Source organism: Pteronotus mesoamericanus, unplaced genomic scaffold (assembly GCF_021234165.1).
Source record: "Pteronotus mesoamericanus isolate MK-2021 breed Mesoamerican mustached bat unplaced genomic scaffold, CSHL_Meso_final contig_29, whole genome shotgun sequence".
Lineage (NCBI taxonomy): Eukaryota > Metazoa > Chordata > Mammalia > Chiroptera > Mormoopidae > Pteronotus > Pteronotus mesoamericanus.
The window spans coordinates 325,015-342,254 of NW_026555123.1; the positions used below are offsets into that span (position 1 = coordinate 325,015).

A 17,240-nucleotide genomic window follows, 5' to 3' on the forward strand; every position below is an offset into this window, starting at 1 on the left:
CCTACAACATTCTGTCTTTTGCTTTGTCTTCAGAAACAGTTAGCAAACCAGCATCTGCTCACCTGGGCTCAGTTGATAGAGTCAGAAATGCTTATGCATTAGGACTTTGCTTTGAAGTTTTAAATAAGGAAAACATTCAACTTCTGTGTGGGTCCTATGGGAAAAAAGTGACTTTTCAAGACCCTGGGACTGTTGCGTGGTCAAGCAGAGGACAGTTGAGCGGAGGCCTTCCTTCCCTACTGCCTTCCGTTATTTGCTGCATGCGAGAACCCTCATTTGCTTTTATGTTTCAGGACCTGGTGACACAGAGTGGCACTTCGAATACCATGTTTTAATTCTAACATTACGTTTGGGCAGTTTAAGGTTACATGACACATGCTTGTGGGTGAGGGGCTCTGACTGCCGTGTGCTTGGCCCCAGGAATCCTGAACTCCGCGCCCCTGCTGCTGCCCGGGAGGCACATGCTCAACGCCGGCCTGCTGGCGGCCAGCCTGGGCGGGATCATCCCCTTCATGCTGGACCCCAGCTTTGCCACCGGCATCCTCTGCCTGGGCTCTGTGTCGGCTCTCTCCGCTGTCATGGTAAGCGTCCGGGGCGGGGTGCGCAGCCTTAGCCGGGAACTGGCCATAGTTTATCAGATTTTATATAGTCTAGTCATGGTTCCGTTGCTCCAAGACCCCTAACAGAATAAGTATGTTTCAAAATGATGCGAGGTGTTTATCGTTTTAGAATCTGGAAAAGAGAAAAAAGCGTAAGAAGAAAAATCACTCTTTCTACTTAATTGTTCCTTTTTAAGTTGTTGCATGTGACATCTTTGTTGCTCTGGGGTCCTTTCACTGGATCAATGTGTTGGTGAATAGGAGTTTTACTTATATTTATTGGTTTGAGACAGAGAGAAACAAATTCCAGTTTGCCATTCTACCTACTGACGCCTTCACGGCTTGGCCCTTGGAGGCGCCCTGTCCAGGGGTCGACCCTGCAACCTTGGCGTGTCGGGACGACGCCCTCCAGCGGGGCCACCCGGCCAGGGCAGAAACCCAAGCATTTAAATTCCATTCATTACGTGCCTGCTGGGCGGCAAGGCCTACAGGGCAGTGTGTGGGGGCTTATGTAGAAAGTGTAGGATAGTCCCTGCCCATTAGGTGCTCTCACAGTCATTGGCAGGTATGACCGCAAGCCAAGTAATTATATAAAATGAAATGCAGTTAATAAACTGTGTTCAGTGAGTGAGTGCAGTGAAGCCTTTCATGATAGTTGGTCCTCCTCTTTCTAATTTTCCCACTTAGGATATTGATACCTACAGCATTCTTTAATTGTCTATATATTACAATTTAGCCTTTTATTTCATCAGCATACGATGCTGTAGCATACCGCTCTTTGCTCATCGTGGATTGCATCAAAGTTTAGTCGAGTGTGTACTTTGTAGACAAGGTTTATGTTTTAAGTTTTTAAAATAATTTACTGTTACAGACATATAACAATTGCTTATCAAACACTGGCTGTTTAGTTTAGAAACATAAGATTTAGTGTTAAAATGATACCAATTTTTATGTAATCCTGAGTTTGGCCGTGATTTTGGCACAGAACTTTTAGAAGACCGAAAAATAACGTAAAATTCTATCTTTCTGTGACTACTGATGATTTAATTGTCTTCCGACTTATGTGGCACTGGCTTTTGTTTTATTTTAAACAAAAGTAGTTTTGATGTTTTTTATCTATTAGAACAGAAGAAGTAAAAAAATTTCTCAAAATCAAACCTGTCACGTTGAAATGTAAAACTTCAAGAATTGTTAGTTTTGAGAGGAGGTGAATTTGCTATTTAAAAGATACTTAATGACTCTATGAGAATGTCTGAGTAAGAGAAAACATTTTGTGGACTAATACAATTGGCTTTGACTTAAGTAAGGGATACAAGAGTCCATTCACATCATAAGAAACTCAGATTATGTGGGAGTATGTGGAATAAAGAGCAGAAATCTTTCTCTCCACCCTCCCTTTTCCTTCCTGGTTTAGCGATTTTGGGTCACATCATGGACATCGTGAAAGATGGAGACTTTGGATTCTGTCCTATTCCTCCAAAGACTATTGATTATTGCTATTTTAAATTTGTGTTGTAGGCACCTCTCCAGACTGGGTCCAGATTTCAAAATCTAGCTTCCCTGTGGTAGGGAGCAGCTGCAGTGTTTTTAAAAAGTTTTCAATCAGAGTTTCCATTCAGTCTTCTTTTGTATTAGTGTCAGGTGTACCCCATAGTGGTCGGTCAGTCATATACTTTACAAAGGGTCCCCACTGTGTATTTCCAGTGCCCACCTGGCACCACATGTGGTTAGTACAATATTACTGTTTTCCCTGGGCTGTAGTATCCATCCCAACAATCTGTTATTTTATCTGTGAAAGAATTGCTTGGAGTCGGCCCCCATGTGCCTAGTTCAGGAGTCAGCCAGATATTTGGGTCCTTTATGCACAGAATTTTGCACTTGCTTTTTATAGCCTCCTCCTTTGCAGAATTTACTTTCTCGCTTTCCAACCGCCTTGGTCACCCTCGGCCCCATCTTTGGGTCTTCAGCCTTGCAAGGCTGTGGGCTTACATCTGGTTTTCACTGTTTCACTTGGCACCACGCGGGGCCTGCGCCGAGGCAGAGCCGCAGAAGCTGGGCCGCTCCCTGAGCGCGCTCGCCTGTTTCCCGGTCCCTCCCATCCAGGTCGGGCCTGCTTCCCGTCACTGTCCGTCAGGGCCTCCGGGGCTTTCTTTGCTCCGAGGTGGTTCCGTGTGCACATGTGTTCCATCTGCGGGAGAGGCGGTCAGATAGGGGGCCCCTGGTCGTCCCCAACAAAGAAACTTGTACGTAAATATAGTAATTGGAAAGCTGGAATGGTTAAAGGCCGGAGGCTTTCCTTTCGTTTGCTGCACGCTGAGCCGCGCCTGCTTGTCGCCCCAGGGCGTGACGCTGACAGCGGCGATCGGGGGTGCGGACATGCCCGTGGTCATCACCGTGCTGAACAGCTACTCCGGCTGGGCGCTGTGCGCGGAGGGCTTCCTGCTCAACAACAACCTGCTGACCATCGTGGGCGCGCTCATCGGCTCCTCCGGCGCCATCCTCTCCTACATCATGTGTGTGGTAAGGGACGCGGCCGGGCAGTAACGATGACCACCTCCGTCTTTATTCTCTTCAGCAGGAATACCAGGGTGTAGCATTTGAACACATGTGCAAGGCTGCTTTTAAAGGACTCAAGTGTAGACCGTTAGGAAAATGAAATACAAACCAAAATCTGCTGCCGCGCTCCACCTGAGAGAAACACTTCAGGTTTTGGTGTATAGCCTGCTATTCGTTTTCTTTGTGTGTTCCATCTCTGTGCACTCACTTGTCAGATCATAAAGCACACTTTTGCATTTACTTTTTGACCTTACAAACTATATTCTTGCCATTTTCTTATTGTTTAAAATGCGTTTTAAATACTATTTTAAGGGACTTTATCCTAAGCCATCACATGGATGTACAAAACATGTTTCATTTTCCCCTAACACTATACCTGGTAGGTTGTTTGATTGTTATTTCTCTTCGTGTATAAATACAGCTTCAGCACTTTTGATTTTGGCCTTACGATCGACTCATAGAAGGGAAGGGCTGTGCTCAGCCTCAGGGCCCTTCCTGCGTGTCTCCCAGTCGCTTCTGGGAATTAATGATGCAGAAAGGGAATACTTACCCCACCTTCATGCTTTACATTACATTATTTAAAAAACTCTTCATGCTTTACATTACATTACTTAAAAAACTCTTATTTTACAACTGAGAATTTCCCCTATATTTTAATTGAAAAACTCCTTGTGAATTGAATGCTGGCTTTATTCTTTTATTAGTTTTCTTAATATATGAAATTAGTTTTCTTAAAATATATTATAAAACAAAGGATTTGATAGCCCAGGTTTAAAACAGGTTAAGAGGTTTTAAAATCAAATCCCTCAAGCTGTTCAGGGAATTTTGGAAAGGTGGAGGCTATGTGTCTCCTAATTGAAAAGTGTCAGTCTTTAGGTTATTTTTGAAAAACAAATGTCTATCATGAAGAAAACATTCATTCAGTTGTATTAGAAATAATTTTCTCTTAAAAATGAACCTTTAACCCTTAGTTGGACTTGGCTTCATTTGGTGAATTTGAATTACCAGCAGGGGGCAGCAGATTTTCATTAATACGGTTGGGCAAAATACCGATTTAAAATTAAATGGGAGGATTGAGGTTTTAACAAAACTAGTGGCACTCTGGTAAGGTGATAGAAGGGGAGGACTTGTACCTACATCTTGGAGTGGCATCATGGGTACCTTCTTGCCTTTCTTCTTTTTTTTCTTAAATGGTTTTCTTTAGGTTCTTAAGTTTATCAAGTTCATTAATACTATTTTCCCAACTTTCTGTCGGTGCCTCTTTTATCTCTTCTCCACTTCCTTTCCTTTCTTGCTTTAATTTCTTATTTTTGGTTATAATGGCTATAGTAACTTTGACAGTAGCAGTTCTATAATAGTTACTATAATAAATAGAAAGGGGCACGAGTTGAAAATACTCTTTTCTGTGTGTACTTATGTATTATATCACCTTTCTCTTAATTTTTTCTATTTCCTATTTCTTGATCTGCTTTCTCTACTTATTCTGTTTTTTTGGTTGTTGTTGTGTCTAGTTCCTCCGCCTCAGGCATGCCATTCACTGTCAGTACACAGCAGATATTTTCTTATTCCTATACTGTGTATAAGGCTAACAAGGTATTCTTATAGCTGTCTGTGGCCAGAAGTATTACACTGGGTGAGATCGATACTCTGTAATAGCAAATTTCATTAATGTGGGTTCAAGGACCCTAGAAGCTTTAATTTTTAAAAAATTATTCAATTATAAAAATAAAAAATTTACTGTGAGAAATTTGGAAGAAAATAGAAAAGGACAAATAAAAGAAAATCATCTGTATTAACTGTTAACATTTAATAATCTATTGTTTTTTTCACATGCATATGTTAAAATACATTCTGTGTTGTTTAATTCTCTACCAGTTTTCTAACAATTTTTAATGTCTGCTAAGATGGTATTATATCCTATAGATACACCATAATTTATTTACCCAAGTCCATTTTATGAATTATTTTTACCTTTTTTTGTTCTTGCAGTACATGCTCCTTGTGCACTTTTGTTTGCTTCCTTAGGCCAAATTTTTTTCAATGACTTGGTCAAAGGGAGTAAGATCTTGGTGTTGGCTGCTGACATTTATAAATTGATCTCCACAAGGGACTCACTACAGAGAGTTCTCCCCAGTGGGTGATGTGTGGACTGGGTGTTGTCCGGAACACTCTCTGCTCCTCTGTCTCATTACAAAATAAAAAAGACAACAACAAAGACAAGTCTGCCGTATATTTCAGTTTCAAAGACAGAAATTTTCTCTAAAGTTTCTTGATTTCTGACTTTTCACATCCAACTCCCTTGATTCTTAGCCCTTGCTTGTTTATGATGAGAAATTTTTCCTCATGGCTGGTGCTTAGCCGCTCAGAGTGGCTGCTGGTGGCCGGGCCCGGTGCCACGCTGCGGGCGTGACGCCTGGCGCTGCCCTGACTTTAGCGCTCTCTCTCCCCACGCTGATGATGGAGGCAGGAAGTATTGCTCTCGTTTTATGAGGAAGGTATGTTAAGATGTCGTTTATTATTCACCTTGTGTTTATGGTGACAAGCCACAGGCCTGGAACGTTCAAATGAACGTGACGATTATTAAATGACTATGAGGTGAACATTTTGTTAGCTCCTTTCATATTTTGGAAATTGCTCTGGATACGTTATGATAGCAGATTCACTGTCATATATCAATATCTGTTATTATTACCAGTATGTTTACCTTCATCATTTTATTATTTATTGAAATGTGCAAGTCCCCATCAGAACAGGGTGGTTTTGTTATGTGAGAGGGAATGGAATGCACCCGAGGTGACTGATTAGCAGTCCCCAGAATTGAATTTTTGTTCTGACAAAGAGTTCTTTCGGGCGTCCTCTGAGCCTAGTGTTGTGGTTACACAACACCCAGGATTATAAAAACTGAAAAATGTTGACAGCGTTCAAACAACCAGCTCCAATGAATGATTCGTGTTATATCCAGATGTCATTAGATATTATCCTTTTTATGATTTTACAGTCCATTTACTTGGAAAACGGAACAGCATTTTGAGACCAAATTTTTTGATTTTTGTATTTTGCCACTTGTTTCCAAATGAAAATAGAGCAGAATGAAGTGGGCCAAAGCCAAACCAATTTTTTTTTTGTTTTTTGTTTTGCCTTGTGACCAATTAATTAGCACCTACAAAGCATTGAAATGAGAGATGCTAGTAAATGGTCTATATGTTGTTATTGCTTTGGTCTTGTCTATTTTATGACTTTTCCTTTGTTTTCTGATTTTTTTCTTACATTTTGCTTAGAATTATTTGAATTAAGGATCTCTTTAATGTAGCATACAATTTTCATTATAGGGCTTAATAACTTGAAAGGAACAGCCTTGGACAGTGTCGCAAACGCTTTGTCTTGGAAGCCGGGAATTCTTCAGTCTGAGGATCAGCGGTCACAGGATGGTCTCATTAATCACTTAAGCACTTAAGCAAGCCAAAAAAAAAAAAAAAAAAAAAAGAAAAGAAAAAAGAAAACCAAGCCCTCAACCCTAAACATTTGTTGAAAATATGATGGTACAATGGGAGATTCAGAGATGAAAAATAATTTAATTTTTAAGAGACCACATGGAATTAGCTTAATGGTGATATAATTGTGGATATGTGTTTAACAAGTTGACTTTGATTGTTAAACTACCGTGTGGTTCCCTAGTTCCTCCCTAAGATACCATCAGAAGTGGGTGCCCACTGATTAAATGTCCTTAGAAATCCCATCTTTCTCCGCCAGCTGGTTTTATAGGAAGTAAAGAATGGTTCCTTTAAAGTCAAGCTGGAATAAAGGGATTACATTGCCTGCATGTGTCTCGGTGTCCTGTCCCCCCGTCCTCGGTGCCCCGCAGCAGTGCGTGGGCAAGTCTCCCCGAAGGGGGCAGCGGGCGGGGCTGTCCTTGGATGGGGGAATCGGTATTTTTCTCTGTATTACTTATCTCTGTAAATCTCCAGGTGCTTTTTTGCTTTTTAATAATAGTGTGTCTTTTAAAAAAAGTAATAGATCACTACTAATATAGCCTATAAATGGTATAAACAATGGATCAAGGATATGTTCGTTACAATCCTTAAAATAGGGTTTAATAATTTTTTTTGAAGTGATGAATTCAGTTGTGCTTATGTAGAATGACTACTTGGCTCATGTACAGGGACTTGAAGTCTTAAAATGCCGTCATTTTAAGTAATCAATTTGAGTAATCAATTTTGAGTAATCAAAAGTCTTAAAAGTCTGTCAACTGCTAGAAGCAAAATTAAAACAAAGTGAGATGCTGTGACTCCCAGATTTCTCCTCCTAGGCCAGGTGGCCTCATCTCATTGGAAACCACAGGACTCTCAAGGATTTCTTATTTACCTTTAAAAAAGAAACACAGTAACACTGACTGAGGAGTCTAAAGAGTGAGCTAGATACTTTCATCTGCTTGACAGACTTTTAAGACTTTTGATTACTCAAAATTGATTACTCAAAACATCTAGCTTTTTGTCTTTTTGTTTTTTTTTAAATTGATTTTTAGAGAGGAGGGGAGGGAGGGAGGGGTACCGGCGGGGAGAGAGAGAGAGATTTGTTATCCCATTTTGTTGTTCCATCTATTCATGCATTTATTGCTTGTTTTTTGTATGTGCCCTTATCAGGGATCGAACCCACAACCTTGGCATATGGAACAATGCTATAACCAACTGGCTTGGCAAGGGCTGTCTTTCCATTTTTCTTTTCTTTTACTACCACACCTCAAGCGGTCCACAAATGAACTGTTTTCAAAACCCAATCAGTTACCGTCACTATTCAGTTGTGCTGTTTGTATGGATGGGACATTGTTAGGTGATTATAAAAGAATAACAAGAAGTGCCTTCCTATTGTTTTTTCTACCATGATTTTTCCAGGTTAAATGGGTGGGTATATATTTTAATGAACCAGCATATAAACCTATGTATCTTTTTGGAAATAAAATATTTTAGGAGTCTAATAATGCATCCAGTCACTTCTATTATAGCGTCTTGGAGCTCATTTAGAAAGTAAGACTGTCTGTTTCTACATTTTCTTTTCTTGACGGCAGAGGGCAGCAGAGTTCCAAATGAAACGAATCCCTGCCCTGTTTCCTCCCGGTTGCCTCTGGACAGCTTGCAGCTGTGGCACAACTCACCTGAGAGATCTCTAGGGTCACCTTGTAGAATTTCACGTCCCTGTGCTTTCCTTTTACTCTTGTGAAATCCGTGGGAGTATGGAAGTACAACGTGCTCCATCGGCATGCAGATGCCAGTAACCAGATCCGAGTTTTTCATGAATTTCTTAATGTTATTGGTAACGTTCCATTGTGTGCCTTAAACAAATTCATTTTTATTGACAATGTATTCGTGTATAGTTGATTTTGTAGAAAATATGTGTTTTCCCGGGTGTCTTCTTTTCATCTAATTTTTTGAAATAATTTTCAGGAGCCAGATCAAATCATGTGGTTAAAATGTTTCAGATGTCAAATACACCTCTTTAAATGAATGTCATAGACACAGGTCAGTTTCTGAGAGTTACGTGGACTAATCGCTCACAGCTGATCATTCTGCGTTCCAGGCCATGAATCGCTCCCTGGCGAACGTGATTCTCGGCGGCTACGGCACCACTTCCACAGCCGGTGGAAAACCCATGGAAATCACTGGCACACATACCGAAATCAACCTCGACAATGCAGTCGACATGATTCGAGAAGCTAATAGCATTATTATTACTCCAGGTAAAAAAAAAAAAAAAAAAAAAAAAAAAGGAAACAAACAACCTATAATGGCTGTTGCAATTGATTACATTTTACATTATCGCAATTTCTTAGAATAGGAGAAAAAATCTAACTCGGACTTGTTTGTTTTTGAAAACATAATGGGAACTTAGAGGTGATCCTATCATTACAAAATGAAAAATACTGAGAAGTCTTAGCTTAGGCTGATATTTTGAGGATCATAGGAATTCCACAAATTGATGAAGTGTACCACGTCTTTCAGTGATTCTGTACAAATGTTTAAATCATCTTCGAGTCGTGGTTATTGATTGATTGATAATTTTGGGGGCTGTTGTCAGGATTAAGTTAGATACAGTATATGAAAGTATCTAGCTCACTCTTTAGATTCCTCAGTCAGTGTTACTGTGTTTCTTTTTAAAGGTAGATAAGAAATCCTTGAGAGTCCTGTGGTTTCCAACGAGATGAGGCCACCTGGCCTAGGAGGAGAAATCTGGGAGTCACGGCATCTCACTTTGTTTTAATTTTGCTTCTAGCAGTTGACAGGACCTTGGTCAGGTCATTTGATCTCTTCAGGCCCCAGTTTCCCCCTCTTCTGAGGAGGAGTCAGTTCTTCCCCACGGTGACGACGCTGTGTTATCAACAGGCACGACACTGGTTTCAGATGAAGATTTTTAACTCTCTCATGTTCTATCATAGGAGTTTTCCGTGAAGAAGCTCTATTGATTTGACATGTGGGTAGTTTGGTTGGTTACGTGCTAAGCCATGAATAAGCATGAGTGTCACTGAATGTTCAGGTGCAGGCCTGCTCACGTGGGGCCCGTGTCGGCTCCTGGAGACACCGGAACGTGGGTCTGGGGTTTTGATGGTCTCAGGGTCGGGGCAGATACACTCTTCTGCTGTAATGCCTGGCGCACTCCTGCATAAAGAGTTGTCCCCGCCTGGGTGGCCCTGGTGTTGTCTGTTCAGAAACACGGTGCTGGAGGTGGAAAGATGTGGCAGACACACTCTTTTTCCCGTGGGCACTTTGCATCTCATCAAGAGCCAGATCAATAATGCCGGGTGGGTTATGAAAAGCGCAAAATTGGACTGTGTGGACAATTTTTATCACAGGGGACAAGAAAGATTGTTGGGAGGCGAGGACTTGTTTTGGACCTCAGAGCGTGGGTGGTGTTGGGGATGGGGGCAGGCAGGGGAACAGACCGGCTGCCAGTCTGTTGAGAAGAGACTGGGGGTTTGGGAAAAAGTGGGTAGAGCAGTGGGACAGACAGATGACCTCACAGGCCAGGGACAGAAGGTCCTGGTTAGAGGAGAGGAAGAGGCCTGGGGCTGTTGGTCTTCCCTGTACCAGCATCAGGAATATGGAGGTGTTTTATTTTTTTTTCCCTTCAGAGGAGAAGATTTTTAAGTTCCATTCTGAAGACATTAAGCTTGAGGTGGAGATGAGGTGGAGACAGGACAGCGGACATGACAGGCCGAGCTGGGGACAGACTGAGAGTCGTCAGATGGTGTGGCAGCCGTGGATGGGCTGAGGTTTCCCGAGGAGAGTGTGAGGCAGAGCCCAGGCCGTGGGGAGCTTCGCGGCATGAAGGCCAGAGCAGGCGAAGCCCTGGGCAAGCGGGCAGGGGAGCCGAAGGGCGTCCGGAGGGGAACTGCAGTGTGACCAAAGCCCAGTGTGCAGGGGCTCTGAAAACATGCCCATGAGAGACAGACAGATGGACAGGACTAGAGACACACACACATGGACAGAGAGACAGAGACAGAGAGAGAGAGGCAACACAGACAGAGAGATAAACTATACAGAGAGAGCAGACAGAGACAGAGACAGAGACAGAGACAGACAGAGAGGCAGACATACAGAGAGAGGCAAACAGAGACAGACAGACAGACAGACAGAGGGAACACAGGAGTGTGGGAGGGCGTGCCCAGTGGTATCCGACCCGCACAACATTGGGGCGGGACCGTTAGATTTTGAAGTTGAAATTTAGGCCAGTATTTTAAAAAGTCCATATTATAAGCTGGCTTTCATTTCTAGCCCTATTATTGGATTGTTGTTTTTGGCATAAAAATATGTTTTTGATCAAGAGAGAAATTAAAAAATTTCAAACAAAAAAAAATATTTCAAACTGCAAACTGCATTCTCATGTGTCGCTCCTGTTCCCTGCAGGCTACGGGCTGTGTGCGGCCAAGGCCCAGTACCCCATCGCCGACCTGGTCAAGATGCTCTGCGAACAGGGCAAGAACGTCAGGTAGGCGCGGCGCCGGGAGGAAGCCGCTGACTGCACTTAGATGGCTGGTCCTGTCCTCTGTGACCTGAAATGCAGTTTCTGTTAGTTAAGAAAGGAAGAGCGTGCTTACCGAATAAAATTCAAAACACATATATGCCTAGGAAGACGAGAAAAGTGATCCTGTCCCACTACGTGGAGACAGCCCTTACTAGCCTTTTGGCCACTCTCCTGCCTCTTAAACGAGCATTTGTTTTACGAGGTAAGAGCAGCCGTTACAGAACTGTTACTTCATACTTCCTGAGCAGCACCGCCTGCTCCCCGTTTCGGGTGCTCATGTTCAGAGAAACTCCTCTAAGTGCGACCTGTGGAAATGGCCCAAGGGCGCTGTCTGCAGCCCACGGCTGGGAACAGTCAGAGCAGAGGGGGGCGCCGGGGGGCCCACGTGCTGCCCGGTGGCCGGGGCGGCGCTGCCGAGAGCCCGCAGCAGCAGCGTCTGACCGAGCTTCCCGGGAGCGGGACGTGTCCTGGCGCAGTCGCTCCCAGTGCCCCGGCCCCTTGCCTCAGGGCCCAGCCAGCACGTACCGGGCTTGGAGTGTGAAATTGAGTTAAAAAAGTAAAAAAAAAAATTTTTTTCAATGACAGTTGACATTCAGTATTTTATTGGTTTCTGGTATAGAGCATAGCAGTTAGATATTTATGACTATTTCTTAAAGTAGAGTTTTGCATATGTCATTCAGGGAAAGAAACGAAGTTGCAAAAAGCCCTGTTCTAGCCTTAGTCTTACTACCTAGTTTTCGCTGTCTCTGTCTAATAGCGTGGAACCTAAATATAGGCTTCTTTTGGAAAGGGAGGTTTTACATTAATGGATATCTTAATAAAGTGGGGAGAAGCGCAAGTCCCGCTTCTCTGTGGTTTGGTTTGGAGAAGGAGGTCAAGCGGACCCTGGGAGCCCCATCGAGGTGTGGCTGGGGCTTCTGCTGTTGACCCTGAAGGCAACCACCCAGACGAGGGGCTTTGAAAAGGGCGACCCCCGGGGGCGCCTGTGCGCGACCAACGTGGGACCCATTCAGCTCCACGCTCTCAGGGTGGAAGAGGCTGCCCACACTTTTGTTTTATGAAGCCACGCATGTTTTGAATACAAATTACAGCAATAGCTGTGGCAGCCCGTTGCCGTTTGGGCAAAGGACTCTGCTCTTGGGGGGACAGAAGAATGGCAGAGGGGCGCGCTCTGCGCTGTTAGCTCCTTCCGCAGGGCCTTGGCTAGAGAGCGGGTTGGAGGGGCGTGACAACGGGCCGGCGGGAGCTCGCCCTCTGTCCCGCGCGCCTCTGGACCCCGCTCCGGACCTTGGTTGGGAGGTGGCCACTAGCAGTGTTGTTGCCTGGAGAGACAAGGTAACTCCATGATTAGTTTGTTCACGAGGATGTGAATGCATGTTGATAAATCTGTTAATGTCCATTAATAAAGATTCCTCGTAGATGCCAATCTTATGCTTTTGCCTGGGGGCAGACAATAAGCAAATAAGCCTGCCCTGGCTGGTGTGGCTCTGTGGACTGAGTGCCGGCCTGCGAATCAGAAGGTGGCTGGTTCCCAGTCAGGGCACAGGCCTGGGTTGCGGGCCAGGTCCCCAGCTGGGGGTGTGTGAGAGGCAACCACACATTGATGTTTCTTTCCCGCTCTTTCTCCCTCCCTTCCCTCTCTCTAAAAATAAATAAAATCTTAAAAAAAAAAAAAAAAGAAAGAAAATAAGCCAAATGGGCGCTCCTCGAACTAGGACCAGCGAGGATGTTTGCGGGACGGCCTGCAGCGCCCTGAGTTTCTTTGAGCTGGAATGTCGCAGCTACTGATAGTGCTGAGAGACCCTGATGAAACCAGAGCATGACCTAAACTGTGCATCGTCGGTGGCGTTTTCTTTCTCTCTCCCTCTGCCTTTCTCTCTTTCATTTTCCCCACCCTTTCTTCTGTCACTCCTTCCCCCAAACTCTACCTTCCAGCAATCTCAAGTCTGTGTTTTTGAAACACGAAGAGGTAAAATACTGTTTTGTGCAGGGCCGGAGCTCCGGGGCAGTGCAGGGCTCCTCCAGTTAGCGTGGCCTTTTAGTTGAACTGCAGACACAAGGTGAGAAAAGTCCTTGACTTTGTCTCCTGCTTTTCACAGAAGAAGCTTCATGTCAGCAGCTCGTTGTTGCACGTAGGCTCTGAAACGCTGCTTCCCTTTTAGTCACAGTTGCCACTTAAAGCGTTTGCAGCCGTACAAGTGGAAAGGATGTGTTAAAGAATCTTTAAGGATTTGCCTAAGAAGAAATTGTCCCTCTGTATTCAATCCACATGTGAAACGTCGAATGTATTAGTAATGCCTTCTATTACCACATAAATGTTTAGGAGATGAGTGGCAAACATAATAACATAGAGAGAGATGGCAAGAGAAAGAGGGAAGGGAATGATTCATTTGATGTTGCTCTCTGCTCACCCGCTGACCGGCCTGTGTTAACTAGACGCCTTGGAAAACCAGCCCTGTGTTAGGTGGATGCAGAGTTGGAGAGCACTGCGCGGCTGCCGGGCAGTTTGACAGGAGACGGGATGTGAAAGGAGAGGAAAAAGAGGATGGAAAAAAATGATTGGGAAAAAAAAGGGATAAGACCTATGGAAGTTTAGTTTCTGACCTCATTAAAGTTTGCATTTTGTCCATGAGGACATATAAACTGCTGCTTTAGGATGGCATCTGTCGCACTGGCCCGGGAAAAGTAATTACTTGACTTAAGATTTATGGGAATATATAATTTATACCCCCATTTAATTGTGGTAGTATACAACAGATTTTTTTTTTTTTTTTTTTTTTTTAACCATAGCAGGTTGAATTTCCAGCCTGGGCTTTGTAACAAGTTATGTTAATCTCATGTTTGATTTAAGCGGAAGAGGACTATTCTTGCTACCGTGATGACAGTGGATTATCATATTCTTCCTTTTTCCTGTGTGAAGATTTTTTTTTTTAATTTAAAGGGAATCATAGGAACTTGGTTGATTTTGCCTCATGTGTGTCGTCATCTTTTCATAAGAGAAACGCGCATTTTCTCTACGAAGTTTGGAATATGTATATATAAGACGCTGGCTTCTTTTTAAAGAGAGAGCCTGTTTCAGCAGGAGATGGCTGCAGCGATCGCCTCGCATTTTAATGAAAGAAACCCGTGTTTACAGTGCGCGGTCGTCTAGCCCTTCCTCACTCCGTGGCGCTCCTGGCGGGCTCGGCGAGCACGGCTGCGGGGCTCCGGTGTTGGGGGCTCTGTGAGCCTCAGGGCGCCCGCCTGCTCAGCGTCCAGGTGCGGTGACGTAGTCGTGCACGTCCCTCGCGGAAGGGTGCCCGTGTGGACGTTCGACTGTCATCAGCGAGTTACGCCCCAGGGGTGCCAAGGGAAATTGTATCTGTCACGCAGCCTGTCTGACTTCATGGCCCGTGACCGCCGGCGAGACAGCCCTGTTGGCCTTCCCTGCGGCCACAGCCATAACACGGTCACGGCCCGCTGTGCGCGGATAACGCAGCACAGGCGTTGCTGCTTCCCAGGTGCGCGGAGCGCCTCTGGAGCCTGCTAATTTACGCTCGACTTCTGAACGCATTTTAGTGTAAAATCTTACAAGAGCATAGCCACGTTTTGTCTTCATTTCCCAGTCCTTGCATTGGCGTGATAGGCTTTTCATTCTAAAGCAGAGCTAGGGCACCTGGTGCATAATTTTTAGGAAGAGGTGTAATTTTTTCTTTTTTTCTTTTTTTACAATTAATCACTGCTTGATTTTCTTTTTATGAAGCATTATTAGCTTGGATTATCACAGAAATCTTTTGAATTTATCAAACCACCTTTCAACTTCTTTGATTGACTAACTGATGTTGTATATTGGTTTCATGTTGATGTTCAACTGTATCTTTCTATTCATAATCTATTGATAGAAATTTATTACTAGGTACTGAGACTACAAGAAGAATACATTAGCCGAGTTCCCACTCTCAAAGTTTCTAGTTGTAAAGAAAACAAATCTATAAACAAATGAAGCAACCCGTGAATCCCACTTACTGTGACGGTTGGCTAAGGGAAGTAGCATAGACGTAGGGAAGAAATGCAAAGGAAAGAGGCAGGTAACCGTCTAGGGGACATTTCAGCCTGTTTATGTTACTCATAACAAAGTTTTCTTGCAGGTTTTTAAAATTAAATATTAATTTTTTCATCCTCTGTCTTAATACATCTAGCTGCTGATGGTATGTACAATTAATAGTGCTTTACAGTCTTGTCTTGTTTAAATATGTGTTATTTTTACTAAGAAATCCATTGTTTGGAGGTATTGGAAGGTTTTGTTGCTCTGACTGGATTTTCCTATATTTCATGGATTAAATGTAATTGAAATAAACAGAGTGCAGCCTTCTTAGATTTGTTGTTTTGTGGGTGCTGGAAGTGATAAGACATGCAAATTTATAAAGCAGTAAAGGTACATGTTTTCAAAGAGAATAGAAATCAGGCCAGATAAAGGTTCGGTATAGTATTTGAGTAAAGAAATAGACATTATTTAGCATTTCATGCCAGCTTTGTATTACTTTCTTTTCAGACATGAGTTTATGCCCATTAATGACCATGCACTGAGTAAGTAATTACATACTGCTTTGTGCCAGGCACTGTTCTAGGTCTCTGGGATATGTCGGTGAGTGCACTGATCAAAACGCCTGACGCTGCGGGTTCACGTTCCCTGGGAGGTTAGTTAACAGGCTTGTAGATAACTCTGAATTGTGAGTCACTTATAACCCCATTGTGTTTCCAGGTCAGATGTGAGTTGGAATCACTTTCAGCGTTACAACCAGCTCTGTTTGGTGACAGTTTAGCCAGTGCTTCTGGTTTTCTGAAAGAATACATGATGTTTCTTTGTCTTCTTGAAAAACATAGTGGTTGGAGAGGGGGCATGATGGGAGTTATTTGTGTAATTGGTCAAATGAGTGGAACTTTTGGTGGGAGAGAGGAAAACCAAAGAAATTGTGGGTCTTCATTCACATCTATGTTCAACCTATGTTAGAATTGCCAATAACCTCTCAGGGCAGAGGTGACTGTTGTGCTCCTAGAAAGTGGCCATCTTCCTTCTGGGTTCAGACTGTCCACTGGACTTCCTGTCTCTTTATACTGTCCGCCTCGTGCTGGTGTGGAGGAAAGAGTAGAAGACTGTGGGAAAGCCCGTGACTCACGGATTGTAAAGGCTCTGCCAGGCGTACGTTCCAGACTCATTCCTTGGAAACTCTCACCGTCAGGGTGACTTTGGGTTCTTAGTTCTAGTATTTGTCATAATAAACTCCCTGGGCTGATTTTATTCAATAAGGTCCATGCAAACATGGCAGAGTGTAAAGGAATAAAAGCCCTCTTCTCATCTCATGCTCAGATCTTTCAGTATCTTGCTTATAGTTTGCATTTTATGGTGCTCACTGGCCATTGCGTTCCACGAGCCAGTCAACAACATGACTCAGACAGAGTGATGCATTTATGTATAGTTTCCACTAAACCTCTGCATCATGTTAGAATGTGATCTTCTAGGACAGTGGTGGCAAAGTAGACGTTTAGCTTTTTCTCTGATGCTATCGTTCTTCATAGTCTTACTGGTTAGCTTGAAATAAAAACGGCTTCAGCAGTGCTTCTGTTTATCTTCTGGGTTTGGTAGCTGGATTGGGTTCAGTGATAGAGAAGCCATATTTGGGTCCCACCTTTAGTCATCTCCTCCAGGTGGGCAAGGTGGTGTTGTGACATGGTTAGAGTTGGCACTTGATGGCCCAATCGCGTCCTCTTAAGAAGAAGTCTCATTCTTTGGGTGATGTCCATGTCACAGGCCACGTGTCCACATGGAAGATGTGACTACCGCCCTTTATTAAGCATTTCCTCATTCAAAAACATAGAACAGGTCCTACTGTTCTCTCCTAGAAAAATTGTGCCCCTGAGACATTTTAATAAGCTCTCGAACATTCATCATTTTCTTCTTGGAGAAAGACTGGTCATGGATGAACACCAGGTTCCAGGTCAGAGTCGCAGCTCAGCCGTTGTTTGCCTTCAGAAAAAGACAGGAAGATACATAGTGTTCACGCGTTCTGGCTGTTGGAGTTCTAGGAAATGAAA

At 43.5% G+C, this 17,240-nt stretch overlaps 1 protein-coding gene across 7 annotated transcripts in view; it reads left to right on the forward strand.

Annotated features, from left to right (window-relative positions):
• Positions 1–17,240, forward strand: part of NNT (nicotinamide nucleotide transhydrogenase) — a 74,327-nt gene that overhangs the window by 43,915 nt on the left and 13,172 nt on the right. For all 7 annotated transcript variants that reach the window (XM_054575320.1, XM_054575315.1, XM_054575314.1 and 4 more), the window contains 4 exons: positions 421–581; positions 2,940–3,119; positions 8,727–8,886; positions 11,051–11,132. In XM_054575320.1, coding sequence (XP_054431295.1) covers positions 421–581; positions 2,940–3,119; positions 8,727–8,886; positions 11,051–11,132 — 583 coding nt within the window. The remainder of the gene's footprint in view (positions 1–420; positions 582–2,939; positions 3,120–8,726; positions 8,887–11,050; positions 11,133–17,240) is intronic.